Source organism: Dama dama, chromosome 14 (assembly GCF_033118175.1).
Source record: "Dama dama isolate Ldn47 chromosome 14, ASM3311817v1, whole genome shotgun sequence".
Classification (NCBI taxonomy): Eukaryota; Metazoa; Chordata; class Mammalia; order Artiodactyla; family Cervidae; genus Dama; species Dama dama.
The window spans coordinates 32,451,551-32,471,241 of NC_083694.1; the positions used below are offsets into that span (position 1 = coordinate 32,451,551).

General features: G+C 38.4%; 1 protein-coding gene and 1 pseudogene across 1 annotated transcript in view; one reads left to right on the forward strand and one right to left on the reverse strand.

Moving 5' to 3' along the window:
* Positions 1 to 19,691, reverse strand: part of WDR64 (WD repeat domain 64) — a 122,550-nt gene that overhangs the window by 7,545 nt on the left and 95,314 nt on the right. Inside the window, exons 22-26 of the mRNA XM_061160259.1 lie at positions 14,696 to 14,754; positions 11,368 to 11,477; positions 6,645 to 6,833; positions 3,865 to 3,970; positions 463 to 543 (exon numbers count right to left, since the gene is read on the reverse strand). Of these exons, the coding sequence (XP_061016242.1) occupies positions 463 to 543; positions 3,865 to 3,970; positions 6,645 to 6,833; positions 11,368 to 11,477; positions 14,696 to 14,754 (545 nt within the window). The remainder of the gene's footprint in view (positions 1 to 462; positions 544 to 3,864; positions 3,971 to 6,644; positions 6,834 to 11,367; positions 11,478 to 14,695; positions 14,755 to 19,691) is intronic.
* LOC133069514 (protein-L-isoaspartate(D-aspartate) O-methyltransferase-like) lies at positions 14,901 to 15,845 on the forward strand (annotated as a pseudogene).

Here is a 19,691-nt window from a genome sequence, read left to right on the forward strand (position 1 = left end):
GGATGTGGAGGGAAACAAGGGGTGGATGAGTTATGGGCAGAGGAGCAGCACAGGCAAAGTCACAGTAGAGGGAAGAACATGATGCTTAAGGAATGGTCAGTCAGCACAGCTGGAGTGTAGGGTACATGGGAGAATGTGGCGGAAAATGGGGTTATACAGTTCAGGTGGAGGTCAGATCATGAGAATGCCAGGCCAAACGCATTTAGTTTTATCCTATAGATGATGAAGAGCCAGAGTAAAGTTTGAAATACTTTTCTGAAGTATTGTTCCATGTGGAATGACAGAGACAATGATCAAGGCCACTGACACACAAAACCAAAGATTTCTCTGGGTTTGGACGCAGCGTGTTTGTGGAATCATCTTTCTGCTTGGTTATGTGATTGCTTGCTCAGGGTCAGGAATGAGATGTCAGATTCCCTAATTGTTCTGGAATCACTCTAGTCCTAGATACCTCCAACTCACCCTGTATATGGGCAGAGAACCAAAAACAATCCCTGCCTCTCTGTTTTCAGTCATGAAACCTTCCAAGGCATGTCTTCGAATCTGCAAAGAGAGGAGTGAATGTTTAATGAAAAGGGCACATTATATCAGTGGCAAAATTCCTGGAATCAAATTCTGGCTCTGCCACTTATTAGTTGCATGATCTTAAGCAAATTCTTTCCCTGTTGGCAACTTATGAGGACAAAATGTATATAGTAAGGTGCTACTCAAATGTAAGATTTAAATCTATTGTTTTATTATTACTAATAACAATATGTCAAAAAGAAAAAGAAGTGAACAAATATTACACAATTGTGAATTAAAAGAAATGGGAAAAATAAAATTGCTGGTAGAAATCAGATTCCTAAGTAAAAGGTATTTTTATCTCAAGCATTAAACCTTTGTTATTTTACCAACTGAGAAGATAAAGATGTGCTAAGAAGAGGCCAAGCCTTATAATATTGAGTGCATTTGTTTTTTTCAAGAGCTTCAAAACCCTTCCAAAGATTTTCCCAAATATATTTAACATTTCAGTTTAATTACTTTAACAGTTACCACTTCAAATTGGAAAAGAATATTAAAAGTGAATACCAATCTTTATTTTTAGGTTGTGCTATTCAACAAAATCGAGCATTTGTTACGTGCTATACATGTATCTTTGCCCATAAAGAGCTTATGATTTATTGATGGAGGGGAGAAGTAAGAGTCAGTATATCAATGGTTCTACTTCCGTGTAGAACATGGTAAGTGAACGTGTTACGAGACAAAAAGCAGGGAGAGATTGGGGCCTTTGGGGAAAGTGGAATTAACATTTATTGAATGCCTACAATGTTCCTCGTGTACATTTTCTCATTTAATCCTCAAAAAAACTCTTTGAGAGATTAGATTATTAGTTATTAGATAAAATAACACCTAAGATTAAATTGAAGTCTGTTACATTCCACAGCCAGTCTCTTTCTTGCCTGTCACCCTGTCTTCTGGGAGAAGCTATCCGAGTTCTCTCTGGGCAGGAAGCGAGGGTTTATAAAATGTTTTCATTTGGAAAGTGTTAAATACTTATTAAACATGAAGTTGATGCTGTGAAAAATGACATATTCTGTTTAACAAATTGGGACAATACCCTCAACTCGAGGGTGTCAGTGTGCCGTGCCCAGTCCTTTTCATCTTCTCTCAAACATAATGACAAGCTGAATGTCGTGTTCTTAATTCTCTTGCTTTTGTTTATATAGTTTTACCTTTCATACTTTTTGCCAAAACAATAGTTTATTTACTTTCGCCTTTCCTCTATTTTTATCAAAATGAAATGGCTATGTATATATTCTTATGCACAACTTGTCTTATTCAGTAGTATGTTTCATCCACTCGTGTAGGTACGTGTTATTCGAGTTCATTTATTTTTACTGCTCCATAGTATTTTAATTTATAAATATGCCATAATTTAGTTACCAGTTGTACTCTTGAGCATTTAGGCTGCTTTCAGATTTTTGCTGTTACAAATAGTACTGCTATGAGCTGTCTTGTTCCTGCCTCCTAAACACATGTTTAGGAATTTCTGTTGATATTTAGTAGAGTATGCCTGTTTTCAGTTCACTAGATAATGCCTATCACATAATTCTCCAAAGCGATTCTAGCAATTTACACTACTTCCACCAGCAGATTAGTGTTCTGATTGTTCTAAATGCACACCGATTGTCAGACTTTTTGATACTTGCCAATCTGGTGGGTATAAAATGCTACCTATATTATTAGTGTGTATTTCCATGATCACTAATGAGGCTGAGCATCTTTTCAGTTACTTTTTTTTTTCTTTTGTGAAGTATCCAAGCATTTGACCATTTTTTAAACTGGACCATCTTTTCTGATTATTGATTTTTTCCTATACTGGATACTAATACTTTGTCAGTTGGCAAAGTAGGATGGACTTTGACAGAGAGAGATGATGGATATGGCAGGGGTAGCCCAGGTGGACTGTAGGGATAGGAGACTGAGAGACATGTTCAGGAAAAAACAATTAGTCTGATTTATAGAGGCAATGGCACCCCACTCCAGTACTCTTGCCTGGAAAATCTCATTGATAGAGGAGCCTGGTAGGCTACAGTCCATGTGGTTGCTAGGAGTCGGACACAACTGAGCGTCTTCACTTTCACTTTTCACTTTCATGCATTGGAGAAGGAAATGGCAACCCACTCCAGTGTTCTTGCCTGGAGAATCCCAGGGATGGGGGAGCTTCATGGGCTGCCGTCTATGGGGTCACACAGAGTCGGACACGACTGAAGCGACTTAGCAGCAGCTGCAGCAGCATAGAAGGTTGGACAACTATAGGTTAGAAATGGGAGATAAGTTTTAATCAGAGGTAAATTTGGTTTGTATTATGGAAGATCTTGAGGAAATCCATTTTTAATTAATTAATGCCAGTTGCTGGTGGTGATGATGTTCAGTCGCTAAGTTGTGTCCTACCCTTTGTGACCACATGGACTGCAGCACGCCAGGCTACCCTGTCCTTCACCACCTCCCAGAATTTGCTCAAATTCATGTCCCTCAAGTTGGTGATGCAATCTAACCAGCTCATCTTCTGACACCCTCTTCTCCTTTTGCCTTCAATCTTTCCCAGCATCATGTCTTTTCCAATGACTTGATTCTTTGCATCAGGTGGCTTTAGTATCAGTCCTTCCAGTGAATATTCAGGGTTGATTTCCTTTAGGATTAACTGGTTTGATCGCCTTGCTGTCCAAGGGACTCTCAAGAGTCTTCTCCAGCACCACAACTTGAAAGCGTTTAGACCTTAGCCTAAAGGCTCATGCTGTATTCATTTTTTAGAAGTTTTAGAAATTGAAATAGAATAAATTGCAATGTACATTTCTCTCCTATTCTGTGTGAAGAAAAGTTTTTCTATCTGTGATAGGCAGAATAATGGCAACCAAGGATATTCACACACTATTCCTCCCACCCCAAATCTGTGAATATATTGCTTCATTTGGCAAAAGGGACTTTGCAGATGTGGCTAACATTAAGAAACTTGAGATGTATCATGCAAGTGGGCCCAATCTAGTCACAGGAGTTTTTAGAAGCAGAGAACATTTCCAACTTGTCAGAGAGACGAGATCACAGAAGAATGGGATTTCATGGCTTTGAGGGTGAAGGAAGGGAACCACAAACTAGGGAATATGAGATTCTGCCTAGAGGCTCCAGAAGGAGGCACAGCTCTGGCGACACCAGTGAGATGCCAGTCAGACTTCTACAGAACTGCGAAATGACTAATTTGTATGGTTTAAACCACCAAGTTTCTATTGACAAGTAACAAGAGCAACAGGAAACTAATACACTGGACATATTAAATTCAGAAAAACAAAAGCAAAGTGACTTTGTTTTGTTTTTTAAAGCTACCTTAGGAGAAGAAAGAGACTTGAAAAACTTGAAATCGTGTTCCATTTCAAAGGCCTTCGGAGGGGTACGTTTGAAGAGCAAAGACATCGAGCTCATTTTTTGCCATCTGCATAAAAAGATACACACACATATTTAAAAAATGGTTAAGAACATACCTACGCCTACTCAACAAGTATCCATCATGTCCTTTGTCTGGGCCTCCAAATTCTCTGGCTCCCATGGCACCAGTCCTAATGATGTGACCTCTGCACTTAACTCTTCTTTCACTTCCCAGATTTCCCTCCAAAGAAATCATCAAGATTTCTACTAAACCTCAGCATTCCATGAAGTTAACTTCATTAATAGCCACTGGGGGAAAAAAAACACAGAAATCTCTGGTATAAAACTAATGCTTGATTTTTTGTGACTCAGGTCAAACTTGCACTATAGTTAAAACTTACTTATGTATATATTTTAAAAGTCATAACTAAGTATTGAAAATGTAAACATATGTTGTCTTCTAACAAAATGTAAACATATATCCTACTTTAACCTATCCCAAATATATCATACTGTTTCATATTTCATATCTATCATTTATATCTGTTGCCTCTGCTTGTAAACTTCTCCATTAATCATTATTTGTTCGACAGTATCTTTTGAGTGCCTACTATGTGCTAAGCACGGAACTAAGAATTGGATATATAAAGATACATAAAATATGCTCCTAGTCTTTAAGGAACTCAAGAGAATAGTGAAGAAGATGCATATCAACAAATCAGAATATCATGTTTTAAGTACTGAGATACATGGATTCTCAAGACTCAGCAGTTACCCAAGGAAGACTCATCAACTTTGCCTGGTAACTTTGCCATATCCTGATGAATCTTGGCTCCACTATCACACTTCTTACATTTTAGCCAGATGTCTTCCCCAGTGCTCCTTACTGCCCAGCGAAGACAAACCTTGAACACTTCAGTGTGGTTCGGTTTGGCAATCATTTGGAACCCTCATTAATTGTTCTGCAACTGTTTCTGTTTTGAACCAAGTTCTGTGTGGCTTATGACTCTTAGCTTCAATTCCTGTTTACAACTGTTCTACCAACTTTTGGACTAGATGATGGCATTGTGTCTCCCTAGCCTTGACTTACTCAGGATATCCCTAAAAGACCCCATTTTAGACAGTCTTCTCTGATTCTTTCCACTTTGCACTCATCTTGTCAGTTATTCCAGTTCTGAGTGAATGAGTGAGTGAGTGAAAGTCTCTCAGTCGTGTCTGACTCTTTGCGACCCCATGGATAGTCTAGGAATTCTCCAGGCCAGAATACTGGAGTAGGTAGCCGTTCCCTTCTCCAGGGGATCTTTCCAACCAGGGGATTGAACCCAAGTCTCCTGCATTACAGGCAGATTCTTTACCAGCTGAGCCACCAGGGAAGGCCAAGAATACTGGAGTGATCTGCTGGGTATTACCAGTCTAGGTAGTCTAGTCCTATGAAGGCTAGACGTTTAGACATCTACCATTTAGGGCTGGGCTTTGCTGATGTTGAAAGTTCAGATGAGCACTAGTCGCTTCCATTATGACAAATATTCAGCCACAGTCAAAACGAGGACTGAGCTTTGCAAAAGCATAAAACAGCTTTTCACCAGTATTTTATTCTTTACTGGGGGACTGTCCTCCCTCCCCTATGCCTTTAAGCATGCTCAAAGTCTCCCTCACAAACAAGCAAACTCATGAAACAAACTCTTCTTCAGTCCTACAGCTATTTGACTTCCTAGCAAAGTAATCTATGCTGTCATCACCTCACATCTCCCATTTATGTCTCAACCATGATGATGCAATTTTTACCCATCACTTTTTGAAACTTCCCTCTCTAGAATCATTAATGACCTTTCAGCTGACAAGCATGCTGGATCCACAGTTTACTTTTCTATTGTGCTATGTGATTTCACCACCACATTCTACAAATATGTCCTCTCACTTTTCTTCCTCTCATCCCTTGATTTCCATCGCACCATTTGTTTCTGGATTTCCTTTCAACCTATTGGCTATTCCTTCTTAATGTTTTTCACTGGTTTCTTTTCTTTGGTCTGCTCTTTACAGAACATTTCTTGATTTCTTCCTCAGGTTTCTGTTTCTGCTCGCTCTGTACACAGGACCTGAGTGACCTATCCAGATTGAAAATACTCCTATGCTGATGACACCAAAACCTTTGCCTATAGGTCTGACCTCTTTGGGGAGCTCCAGACAGATCTCTCTGCTCATTAAATATCTCCATTTGGAAGTCCCACAAACATCTCGGACTTAAATCTGTCCAAAACCAAATTCACCATCTTTTTCTTCAGACCTCCTCTTCCCCTTATGTATTGTATCATAGTGATTTCATAAAAATCCTTATGTTGGGCCTTAAAAGTCTTATTGTGCTTTGGCCCCTATAGACTTTTCTTGCTTTATATTATGCAAGATATTATATCCTCACTACTTGCTCCCTCTTCTCCAAGCCTTGAAAGACTATAACATGGTCTTTCACTATTTAGTGTGAATGCTTAGGCAGTTGCCTGCTTCATCTTTGTTTCATTAAATCCTGTCTTCGCTTCTGTGATTATTTTAAGAACTCATGTTCCTAGAGGTACTATTATACCAAATTATAGCTTTTGTTTACTTATTTCTCCCTTTCCCTCATTTGCAAAATTACTGAAAAGTTCTGGGCTTTTCATCTTTGAATTCTCCATGTTCAGCACAGTGTGACAGTATCATATAGTTTAATTTCATCTGCTCACCTAAAGAATACCACATGCTCTTACCTTTGCCGGTCAAATACCAGAGGATATTCATATGTTAGCTTTTTCTCTGTGAATTTGCTTTCTTCTTTTATTTCTATGGGATATTCAGTAACATCACAAGGCAAAATAAAATCGCTTGTCTGTGATAATTCAAAGGTCCTTCGCTGTCCAAAATATCCACAGTAATGACCATTGAGGGCATGCCAGAGCCTGGGGAAAGGCAAAGTAGGGAGAAGAAAGTAACTGGAATTCAGTGGAAGTTACTCTGTTTAGGTCATTTATGTAGATTTTTCTTAGCCCAGCAGGGATTTTAAAGTCAAGTCCAGAACTCTACCTATTAAATATGTGGAGCTAATCATAACATAAACATTTTTACCAGTTGGAATTCTAATCTACAATAATTTTGGAAATGTCATTTTAAATCTATACTTATGATAACCACTTATTAAACCCAGAAGACTAGAAATGGATTTTTCCCAAAATAGTAGTGCTCATTCAATTTATATTGACTCATCAGTTGAATTAGACTATAGAATGGGCCGTATCTCAGCTGTCTAATTTCTGTATCAGCATCAACAGAACTTATGGGAGGAGACATCAACTAATGGTTTCACTCTTACCAAAATCATTTCAACTGCCATCCGCATTTTCTACTGATATGGAAATGCCATACTATTTTTTACAACTGAGTTCTGCAGTAAGGTGGCAAAAGAAGTGATTCTTTATACGTATGCATTATTTCACTCCAAGAGGACCTTCTAAATAACCCACGTGGTTTAAAGTCATACAGAATGTCATTAGCAAGAGTATGTGCCCTATGTCTTATGGAAATAAGACACAAATAAAATAATGTCTGACAGATCTTCCACTTATGTCTTGATTTCAAGCTCAAAGTAGCAAGTGATGGAAACAATCATAATGTGCCTACCTCAATGGCCCAGGAGGAGAATAATCTAAATGGCTTAAGAGTAGATCCTACAAAGTCTAAGTGGTATCCCAGTTCGAAGAGTTAGGCGCTGAGGAGGAGGTAAACAGAGGAATCCAGTCAGGGGTCCTCACACCTGACACTGGCCTGAGAATGTACCCTTCCTTTCATACTTTAATTCCCCAGAGCTATGTAGACATTTCTATGGACTTCCCAGAGATTTGACCAAGGTGAAATCGACAAGCCCTCTCAACACGGAAGTTAGAGGGGTGAGGGACTAGCTTCAGGACAACTCTAAATTCATTCTGCTGGAGGCAAGGACTGAAGTAACTTTTGGTCTTCTTGTTTTCTGGTGTTTCCTACTTCATGTGCAATGTTCCCAAATGACTAATCCTATCTCTCAGCCTGATTTTCTAGGAGTCAGATATAGATTTGAATCTTTATAGATTTGGACCCGTCTCTATCCTCTATCCCAAAGCTAAGCCTTTATTATGCTTTTTCCTATGATAAAATCAATCTTTTTGACAAACAAGATTTAAAGTGTTAAAGGCTTCCCTGGTGGCTCAGTTGGTAAAGAATTGCCTGCAGTGCGGGAGATCTGGGTTCAATCCGTGGGTTGGGAAGATCCCCTGGAGAAGGGCATGGCAACCTCCTCCAGTATTCTTGCCTGGAGAATTCCATGGACAGAGGAGCCTGAGGGGCTACATACATTCCATGGGGTTGCCAAGAGTCAGACACAACTGAGCGACTTTACTTACACTTAGGAAGTGTCAGTGAGTATTAGCAGAAAGACTTATTTGTGAAAAGAACTGTATTCTGAGATAGCTGTTAATAGAGCTAGGTTTTTTGAACTGAGTATTTAGGGATAGCTTCACTTGAAGGAATTGTGAAAGTAATTTCTCCATGCCATAGATAACTGGTTTGAGCAGGAAAAGCTTATAAATGATAGAGGTGTGCACACATGTTAACATGTGGGGAGTGTGTGTGTGTGTGTGTACATTATAATGCACAATTAACACTTCTGATGACAACTGAAAATAAGCTGGAGCAGAGACTCAAGGGACAGAGTTTTGGAAAACATCTATAATAATTAAATGTAATTTTCATGTCAGTTCATTTTTCCTATGAATAAAACAACAGATCTCTTTGACAGAGAAAGCAGCTCTGTTTGCCCTCAAATAAGATCTTATCCTAAAGATTCATCTTGAACTCAGTATTTCTGAAAGATTTTCCTCTTTCCATATTCCAAATGTTTTCCTTTTTTAGTGCTGCTTTTCTCAGTGAATGACACTAGTATTCATCTAGTTTTATAATGCCTGGAATCATTCTTGACATCTATCTCTTACCTTCTCTTTCAGTTAAAGTTTATGTCGTCTGGATTTTGCCTCCTAGATAGTTCTCAAATCCAAAATATTTATTCTTAGCACTGTTACCACTCCCTGAGTTCACACCACTGTATTCACCAGTGACATCTAACTGGTCTCTGTGCTCCCAGTGTTGCTGCTCCAAAATCCATACCTCACACATTATTATTTTTAAAACATATCTCAAATTATGTGAGTGTGAGTCCCTCAACTCCTCTGGAATTCTCCAGGCAAGAATACTGGAGTGGAATGTGAGTGTTAGTCGCTCAACTCCTCTGCCCATGGAATTCTCCAGGCAAGAATACTGGAATGGATAGCCATTCCCTTCTCCAGGGGATCTTCCCGATACAGGGATCGAACCCAGGGCTCTCGCATTGCAGGCAGATTCTTTTCCATCTGAGCTATATATAAACTCTACTAATTATGTTACTCACCCACTAAATATTTTTTGGTGGCTATTTATTTCACGATGAAGATCCATATCCTGAACAGTTTCTGCTACATGCTATATGGTCTGGTCCCTGTCTGAATCACCAGGCTCAAGCTCATATAGCTAGCTAGGGTCTTCTGAATTTCAGACCATGGTCACTCACACAACATAAAATATTTCTTCCTTTTCATCTTCATTATGTTTAAACTCTTGAAAACACTTTGAAACCTCCTTATCTCCCTTGATCTTACCTACTTTTATGCCCTTAAGAGGCCAATTCATTATCATAATTTTTAATGTAATTTTTTAAACTTTTATTTTATATTGAAGTATAGTTGATGAACAAAGTTGTGTTGGTTTCAGGTGTAAAACAGAGTGATTCAGTTATACATGTACATGTATATATTCTTTTCCAAATTCTTTCCCCAGGTTATTACAGAGTATTGGGCCTAGTTCCTTGTGCTATATACTAGGTCCTTGTTGGTTATCTATTTTGAACAGAGCACTATGTATATGTCAATGGCAAATTCCCAATTTATCGCTTCTCCCTGGTAACCAAAAACTCATTCTCTAAGTCTGTGAGTCTGTTTCTGTTTTGTGAATAAGCTCATTTGTATCATTTTGGTTTTTTTTTTGTTAAGATTCTGCATGTAAGTGATGTCATATGGTATTTGTCTTTCTTTGTGCGACTTTACTTAGTATGGTAATCTTTAGGTCCATCAATACTGCTGCAATACGCATTATTTCATTCTCTTTGATGGCTGAGTAATATTCTATTGTATATATGTACTACATCTTTATTTGTCAGTGGACATTTAGGTTCTTCCATGTCCTGGCTATTGTGAATAGTGCTGCAATGAACATTGGCTTGCATGTATCTTTTTGAAATATGGTTTGAATTACATGTAGCAATTTGTCTCAAGAATGGTCATGAAATTTCCTTTCTCTTTATGTGTGTGTATATATATGTGTGTATGTATTTTTAGCATTTTATGTATTTGTGCTTAGCATCACTAGGCAATTAAAAACAAGTAGGCTTGTTAGAACATGGCCACTATAGTTATTAATTCTGAAGTAGTAGATCTCTAAAGTCCTCATTAGAAGGAAAAAAAAAATTGTATTACTATGTATGGTGACAAGTGTTGACTTATTAAGATGATCCTTTTACAATATATACATATTTTGAATCATATGTTGTATATCTGAAACTAATGTAATATTATTTAAAACCTCAGTTTTTAAAAAAGCTGATCCTAAGGGGAGGCTTTCTAGAAAATATAATTGATTACAGCCCTAGTAAATCATCTGTTTGCTCCAATTGTAGCACTGTGCTCACCCCTCTGAAGTAAGAGGAGCAACCAAGGGAGAAAAGAACCACAAAAACAAGTAGACTTTTAATGTCAATTACATTTTCATTGAAACAATTACTTCACTTTCACTTTTCTCAGTATTAGTTGTTCTTTCCTATATTTTGTAATGACTTCTCATCCAATGTATCCTGTAGTCTTCCCTGGGCTTGGGTCTATCTCTCTGAGCTACCCATATTGCTTAATGATTTTAAAATAAGTCTACAAGAACACTTGTATTGAAAGTATACCTTTTAGTGTTGATGAGCATGGGATCTCATTTTATTGAGTGGAAAATTACAAATCAGTGACTACCTTCTCAAAGCCCTTTAGTGCCACCTTTTATTTGTTTTTGACTTCCCTGGTGGCTCAGACGGTAAAGCGCCTGCCTACAATGTGGGAGACCCGGGTTCAATCCCTGGGTCAGGAAGATCTCCTGGAGAAGGAAATGGCAACCCACTCCAGTATTCTTGCATGGAAAATCCCATGGATGGAGAAGCCTGGTAGGCTATAGTCCCATGGGGTTGCAAAGAGTCGGACACGACTGAGCGACTTTACTCATCACTCACTTTATTTGTTTTAACCAGCTAATCAAGATTCCACTTATGGTATATGTTCAAAGTTTAGCTTAAAATCCTTTACCTCATACAACCTGAATTCACGATATGAAGGTCCATACCTTACTGAGCCATCGATGGAGGCAGTAAGTACCACTTGTTTCTCTTCTACATAGATTATTTGAACAATTTCTAATGAATGAGCACGCCAGGCAAGAAGCTGCTTGAATTTCTAGACAGCAACAATAAAGCATATCTCTTTTAATAAGTGCAAACTGATCCAAATACAATCTTGAACAAAAACATTAATCATTAAAGAACTAAGCTAATGAATGAATGGTGTAGACATCTGTGCAAGACAGTGAAATCCCCACCCCAGTTATCTCTTCTATTGCTTGTTGAGGTACCAAAAATTCTATTTTTAGATATTTGTTAATCTATGCATATCCCTGGGACAGGAAATATCTTACACCTTTAGCAGCTTATCATTTAACTGAGGATTAGCAATTCATTTAGTTGAAAACTAGTAGAAGACTAGATGAAAGAAAATCCTTAGGAGAAGGGTTGTGGGGGGACTATACAATATAATATAGTAATATTATATATAATATAATCAGGAGAAGGAGAAAGCAGAGTTAAAAGATGACCAAAGGGGAGACTGGCAAGAAGACTTTTCCTATTTCCAAGTTTTATCCAGAGATCCCTTGCTAATTATTTTTTTGTTTGTTTTGGGGTGGGGGGGTGTTGGTGATTGTGGGATATATATGTTACTTACATACCACAAAGAATTAACAAAAGGATTGGACCCAGCTCATTCTCTTGCAAAGACATCTTGACACTTCAGGATGTGACTTATCCTCAAGTTTAGAGCCTCTGAAGTGGCTCCAGAAGAAATCTTTAAACCATGTGAACTAGAGTTGTCAATTGGGAGACTTATTCTGTAGTAATATCCCCATAAAACATGTTCCCTCTCTGTCACTGATGAATCCAGACTAAGACCTTTCTTCTTGCTGGTCATCTATGTGGGAGCTAGAATTCTGGCAGCTGAGAGTTCTGTGAGACCCAAATTCATTTAGACTTTAACATAGTAAGTTAGGCACAATTCTTCCAATATCTCTTGACCTGATTCAGTTCCCTATTCTTAGAGAACCAGGGTAAAATCTACATCCTTCTACTTATTTTCTCAAAGCTTTTCAAGAACATTGGTTGCCCAAAGGTTCTTTCACTGCCTTGGGACAGAATTCTCTTAAGGCAAGGATTTCATTATTATGGACCATGTCTATAGTAAAAAATATGTTTTACTTCATGACCCAGTAAACACATGCGGTACCTGAACATGCATCTGAAACAAGTTTCAGTATCCTTCACAAAGGATACTTAATCTGTATTGTGTATAATGCACAATTGATACTGTCTGTTGTTCTATTCTGTTGTAGTGGGTTGGCCAAAAGGTTTGTTTGGCTTTTTCTGCAAGATGATATAGAAAAACCCAAACACACTTTTTGGCCAACCCAATATTTCATTACACTTCGTTCTCTTATATTTTCACAAAAGAACTGCTTGCCACTTATTAAATTGATTTTATGACTCCCCCTAGTGTATTACAACCAGTAATTAGAAAAAACACGGAATAAAACTTTTTTTCTGTAAGCATGTGAGTATATGATATATTATTTGTCTTTATGTAGATAGATTTTGACTACTGTATCTCTTAGACCTCTGATATTCCATGGATCATCTTTAAACAGTATTGTCTCAAGAGAACCAGATTAACCTCTGATTTATAGACTGACTTATTAAGTTTTCACTGTAGTTGTAATCCATAACTGAATCTTGTTTAATGCATGGTACATATTAGTGTATGTAATAATGAGGCATAGAGTCCATTGTGCATTTATAAATAGGCAGCCAGATACAAACTGGAAAATCACATTGTTCAAATAAAGAGAAGTTTGAAATGAGGCTGGATAGGGAAGAATTTAGATATGTTATTAAAATAGACCCTCTTCTTTTCAATTGGTGAAACTGCTTTTAAAAGTCAATCCCACTATTATTCTAATTCAATATCAACACATAATTTTGTTTTAAATATTTTCTCTGAATTTTGAAAGGTCTCAGTTGCCAGTCTGTAGGAAGTCCATTTGCGAAAATATAGATTTTGAATTGTATTTTTTATCTGCTAAAATTAATATGAGAATATTGATAATTATCACAAGTAAGAGAAAACAATTAGATAGCCTTCTTCTCATACATGATTCACGCATATGATTGTTTTTGTTCCTCTCACAGCATGCCATATAGTTGATACACTAAGTTGAAACTTATTGCTTTCCATTTGCTGGTGGTATGTATTACATGTGGAAAGAGCACTGGATTAGAGGACAGGGACCCTGGTTCTGGCTCTGTCTTCATCATTAACTATGATGTGATCCCAGGCAAGATGCTTTCTGATTTCCCTTCTGCAAACTGAAGAAAGTCATACTGTAGCTAAGTATCTGAACTTCATAAAAGCTATAATGGGTTCTTGGAAACAAAAACTCTGTAGACCGAATGAGATAATGTTTGAAACAATAAGCATTCTAAAACACTCTGCAGGGAATCCCATCCTAATCTATGTATCCACGCATTAATATTAATACCTATAATGCAAAAACAAAACATTGCTGTTTAAGCTACTATTTGGCTTTTGGATTTGAAGTATTAACTTACAGGGAAATAAGCCTATGATAAAATAGTGCTTCCTTGCTATAGTGTTTAATTAGTTTTGAATTTTTATAATATATGTAGATATATTGGCATATCCACACACATACACAAGAAGTGCATTTTTTTTTTTAGCCATGCTGCGAGGCATCTGGTTATCTTAGTTCCCCAATCAGGGTTTGAACCTGCTCCCCTTGCAATGGGAGCATGGAATCTTAACCACTGGACTACCAGGGAAGTTCCAGGAAGTACATATTTAAATGGTTATCAACTAAGGATGGTGACATTTACATTGCATTAACACTAAAAATAGAATAACATATTTAATCATAAGGATGATTTTAGACTAGAGGGGAAGAGTTTCTTGAAAATAATAATGTCTGGGTACCAGGTTGGGCTTCTAGGAAAGGTTGTGAAACTTCCTTCTATGAAGTTGTATAACATAAAGGCAATGACTGGAGGACTGCATGATGTATGATGCTCTTAAGCTCTGGGCACACTCTAACAAATAAGTCAAAACATGCAGTAGATGCAGAATGAACAATGGCTTGCTTGCTAACTCATTCATCCCCTATTTTCTCCAGTAGACCACTGTTATTTGTCATGTAGCTTAAGTTTCAGTAGTATCACATATGACTTGAGAGTAGGTAGTCTTGTTCTGTATTTCTATCTTTTGTGGCATTTGGCACAGAGAAATGCTCAGTAAATGTCTTGATTCATTAATTAAACTAAAACTGAAGTTCTTACCTTTTCATCATGAGGTGATTCCAAGAAGGAACTGATGCTGCAAAGGATAGCATGTCCTTCTGTATGAAATTTAAACATTGGAATTTTTAGTTAGATATTCTGTTGTCTAAGTAATTATTAATACTACACAGACTTGTTTTGATCAAGTTGTTTTGATTCAAGCATTTAAAATGGTAAGTAAAATAGTATCTGAAAGGTGTAGTGCTGCCGCAGCAGCTACAGCAAAGACTTGAGCAGGGTGGTGACCATGCGGGAGGTGGTCTCACTCTTGGAGACACCTCAGGGCACCATTGCTGCACTGGTTCTGTATCTACTCCAAGTGTTCTTAGCGATGGCCTGGAAATCTGGTGGTGCCAACCCCTCAGAGCTAGTCCACAATCTCCACAGAAACGGAATCGTCAAGGCAAAGCATTTGAAGTAATGTTGGCCTCAGACTGCTCTCACTATGCAAAATGAAACCTTTATATGGATTCTTCACAATCTATGGGGTTCCAAGCAACAATTAGTACACCACATATGCATGCATATGTACTAGAACTTCTGTTTGATCAGCTGCATGAAGGAGCTAAGGTTGTAGGAGATGGAAGTGGGACCCTTAAACTGCATGTTTTGCATGTATGGTTGGGTCTAGTGGAAAAGTCATAGGAATTGATTACATTAAAGAGCTACTAAGTGAGTGAAGTCGCTCAGTCATGTCCAACTCTTTGTGATCCCATGGACTGTAGCCCGCCAGGCTCCTCTGTCCATGGGATTCTCCAGGCAAGAATACTGGAGTGGGTTGCCATTTCCTTCTCCAGGGGATCTTCCCAACCCAGGGATCGAACCCAGTTCTCCTGCATGGCAGGGAGATGCTTTATCCTAAACTGTTCAGTAAATAATGTTGGAAAGGATGATCCAGTGCTTTTGTTTCCAGGGAGACTGCAGCTGCTTGTGGGGGGTGGAAGATGGAGTATGCTGAAGAAGCCCCTTATGATGCTATTCATGTAGGAGCCACAGACCCAGCTGTGTCCCCAGGCACTAATAGACCAGTTAAAGCCTGCCAGAAGATTGATATTACAAGTGGTCTGCAGGTGAAAACCAGATATTGGAGTAATGTGACAAGCTACGTGTTGGCAGTGTCAAAATGAAATCTTACAATGTTGTGATATGAACAGAAAGGTGATTCAGTTATATACGTATATCCTTTTTCAGATTATTTTCTATTATAGTTTGTTGCAAGATGTTGAATATAGTTTCCTGTGCTATATAGTTGTTGTTCAGTCACTCAGTGGTGTCCGACTCTTTGCAGCCCCATGGACTGCAGCACACCAGGCTTCCCTGTCCTTCACAATCTCCCGGAGTCTGCTCGAACTTACATCCATTGAATCAGTAATGCCATGCAGCCATCTCATCTTCTGTCATCCTCTTCTCCATCTGCCTTCAATCTTTCCCAGCATCAGAGTCTTTTCCAATGAGTTGGGTCTTCACATCAGGTGGTCAAAGGATTGGAGTCTCAGCTTCAGCAACACTCCTTCCAGTGCATACTCAGGATTGATCTCCTTTAGGATTAACTGGTTTTTTAACTCCTTGCAGTCCAAGGGACTCTCAAGCGTCTTCTCCAACACCACAGTTCAAAAGCATCAATTCTTCAGTGCTCAACCTTCTTTATGGTTCAGTCGCACATGCATACTTGACTACCTGAAAAACCATAGCTTTGACTAGATGGACCTTTGTTGGTGAAGTGATGTCTTTGCTTTTGAATATACTGTCTAGATTTGTCATAGCTTTTCTTCCAAGGAGCAAGCATCTTTTGCTTTCATGGCTGCAGTCACCATCCACAGTGATTTTGGAAATAAAAAAAAAAAAAACTCAAGAAAATAAAGTCTGTCACTGTTTCCATTATTGCATACTGTGCTCTACAGTAGGACCTTGTTGTTTGTTTTATATATAGTAGTTTGTATCTGATGATCTCAAGCTCCTAATTTACCCTAATTTATCCCTCCTCCCCCACTTTAACATTTGGTAACCGTAAGTTTGTTTTCTGTTTCTGTGAGTCTGTTTCTATTTTGTAAATAAGTTTATTTAAATAAAGATAGCTTTAAATAAATGTTGTAAATCTGGTAATACTGAATGCAAACATAAATAATTATCTTCTACACTCTCCAGAAGACTCCGGTAATTGTTAATACAAAATAATACATTGAGACTTTTGTAAGGCAACTTTTGAAATGAAAAATTAGTTTTTAAAAGAGGAGACATAAAATTTAAATATTAGTATAATAGCAATATCTGGATGCAGATCTCAAGATTACATTAGAAATAAGGGTTGGCTGTGGTAAAAAGAAGGGTAATGTAGGCTAAGCTTGAGAGAAGAAAAGAAAGCTTAGGCTTAATTCACAAGAAGAGAGGAAATAGAAAGGAAGCCTTAAAGAAAAAAGAATAGTGTTACATGAAAGAATTAAGACCAACTATATTGGTTATAACAATAAAAGTCACCTATAAAGAACAAATAATCCCTTCTCATGCATGACTCCCTTTAGAATGAAGGTCAATGCAACATAACCCTTTTAAGGTTATAAATAAAATCTTTACGTTATTCCCAGTATGCAAATAAGGGAGTGGGAGTCCTATACAGAACTCCTACAGGACTAGGGAAGCAGACTATTGGAGGGCACAACAAAACTTTATGCTCACCAGGACCCAGGAGAAAGGAGCAGTGACCCCACAAGAGACTGAGCCAGTCTTGCCTGTGAGTGTCCGGAGTCTCTGGTGGAGCGTGGATCAACAGTGGCCTGCTGCGGGGTCAGGGGCACTAACTAAAGGGTTTGTGGAGCCACAGTGTGCTGGTGTAAGTCCCTTTGAAGGAGGTCACCATTATGCCATTAGCCCAAACTACAGGGAGGGAACACAGCCCAACCCATCAGCAGAAAACTGGATTTAAGATTTACTGACCATGGCCTTGCCCACCAGAACAAGATCCAGATTTGCCCACAGCCAGTCCCTCCCACCATGAAGCTTCAACAATCCTCTAATCCTCATCCATCAGAGGGAGAAAGAGTGAAAACCACAATCACAGGAAGTGAACCAAACTGATCACATAGATCACAGCCCTGTCTAAATCAAAGGAACTACGAGCCATGTCATGTAAGGCCACCCATGATGGATGGGTTGGAAAGTTCTGACAAAACGTGGTCTACTGGAGAAGGAAATGCCAAACCTCTTTAGCATTCTTGCCTTGAGAACTCCATGAACAACGTGAAAAGGCAGAAAGATGTGACACTGAAAGATGAACTCCCCTTGGTAGGTGCCCAATATGCTACTGGAGATCAATGGAAAAATAGGTCCAGAATGAATGAAGAGGCTGAACCAAAGCAGAAAGAACTCCCAGCTATGGGTGTGTCCTGTGGTGAAAGTAAAGTCTGATGCTGTAAAGAACAATATTGCATAGGAACATGGAATTTTAGGTCCATGAGTCAAGGGAAATTGGAAGTGGTCAAACAGGAGATGGCAAGACTGAACATCGACATTTTAGGGATCAGTGAGCTAAAATGGACTGGAATGGACAAATTTAATTCAGCTGACCATTATGTCTATTACTGTGGGCAAGAATCCCTTAGAAGAAATGGAGTAGACATCATAATCAGCAGAAGAGTCCGAAATGCAGTACTTGGATGCAATCTCAAAAACAACAGAATGATCTCTGTTCATTTCCAAGGCAAACTATTCACTATCACAGTAATCAAGGTCTATGCCCCAAAAAGTAATGCTGAAGAAGCTGAAGTTGAGTGGTTCTATGAAGACCTATAAGACCTTCTAGAACTAACACCAAAAAATATATCCTTTTCATTATATAGGGGACTGGAATGCAAAAGTAGGAAATCAAGAGATACCTGAAGGACCAGGCAAGTTTGGCTTTGGAGTACTAAATGAAGCAGGGCAAAGGCTAACAGCATTTTACCAAGAGAATGCACTGGTCATAGCAAACACCCTCTTCCAACAACACAAGAGATGACTCTACACATGAACATCACCAGATGGTCAATACTGAAATCAGACTGAATATATTCTTTGCAGCTGAAGATGGAGTCACTATACAGTCAAAGAAAACAAGACTGGGAGCTGACTGTGGCTCATATCATGAACTCCTTATTGCCACATTTAGACTTAAATTGAAGAAAGTAGGGAAAACCACTACGCCATTCAGGTATGACTTAAATCAAATCCCTTATGATTATACAGTGGAAGTGACAAATAGATTCAAGGGGTTAGATCTGATAGACAGAGTGCCTGAAGAACTATGGACAGAGGTTCATAACATGGTAGAGGAGGTGGTGATCAAAACCATCCCCAAGAAAAAGAAATGCAAAAAGGCCAACTGGTTGTCTGAGGAGACCTTACAAATATGTGAAAACAGAAGAGAAGCAAAAGACGAAGGAGAAAAGGAAAGATGTGCCTATCGAAATGCAGCGTTCCAACGAATAGCAAGGAGAGATAAGAAAGCCTTCCTAAGTGAACAATGCAAAGAAAAGAGGAAAACAATAGAGTTGGAAAGAGAATTAGAGACACTAAGGGATCATTTCATGCAAAGATGGGCACAATAAAGTACAGAAACGGTATGAGCCTAACAGAAACAGAAGATATTAAGACGAGGTGGCAAGAATATATAGAAGAACTATACAAAAAAAAAATCTTAATGATCTAGATAACCACAATGGTGTGATCACTTACCTAGAGCACAAGCTGGAATCAAGCTGGGAGAAATATAAAAAACCTCAGATATGCAGGTGACACCACCCTTATGGCAGAAAGTGAAAAAGAACTAAAGAGCCTTTTGATGAAAGTGAAAGAGGAGAGTGAGAAAGCTGGTTTAAAACTCAACATTCAAAAATGAAGATCATGGCATCATGTCCCATCACTTCATGGCAAATAGATGAGGAAACAATGGAAACAGTGATAGACTTTATTTTCTTGGGCTCCAAAATCACTGTAGATGGTGACTGCAGCCATGAAATTAAAA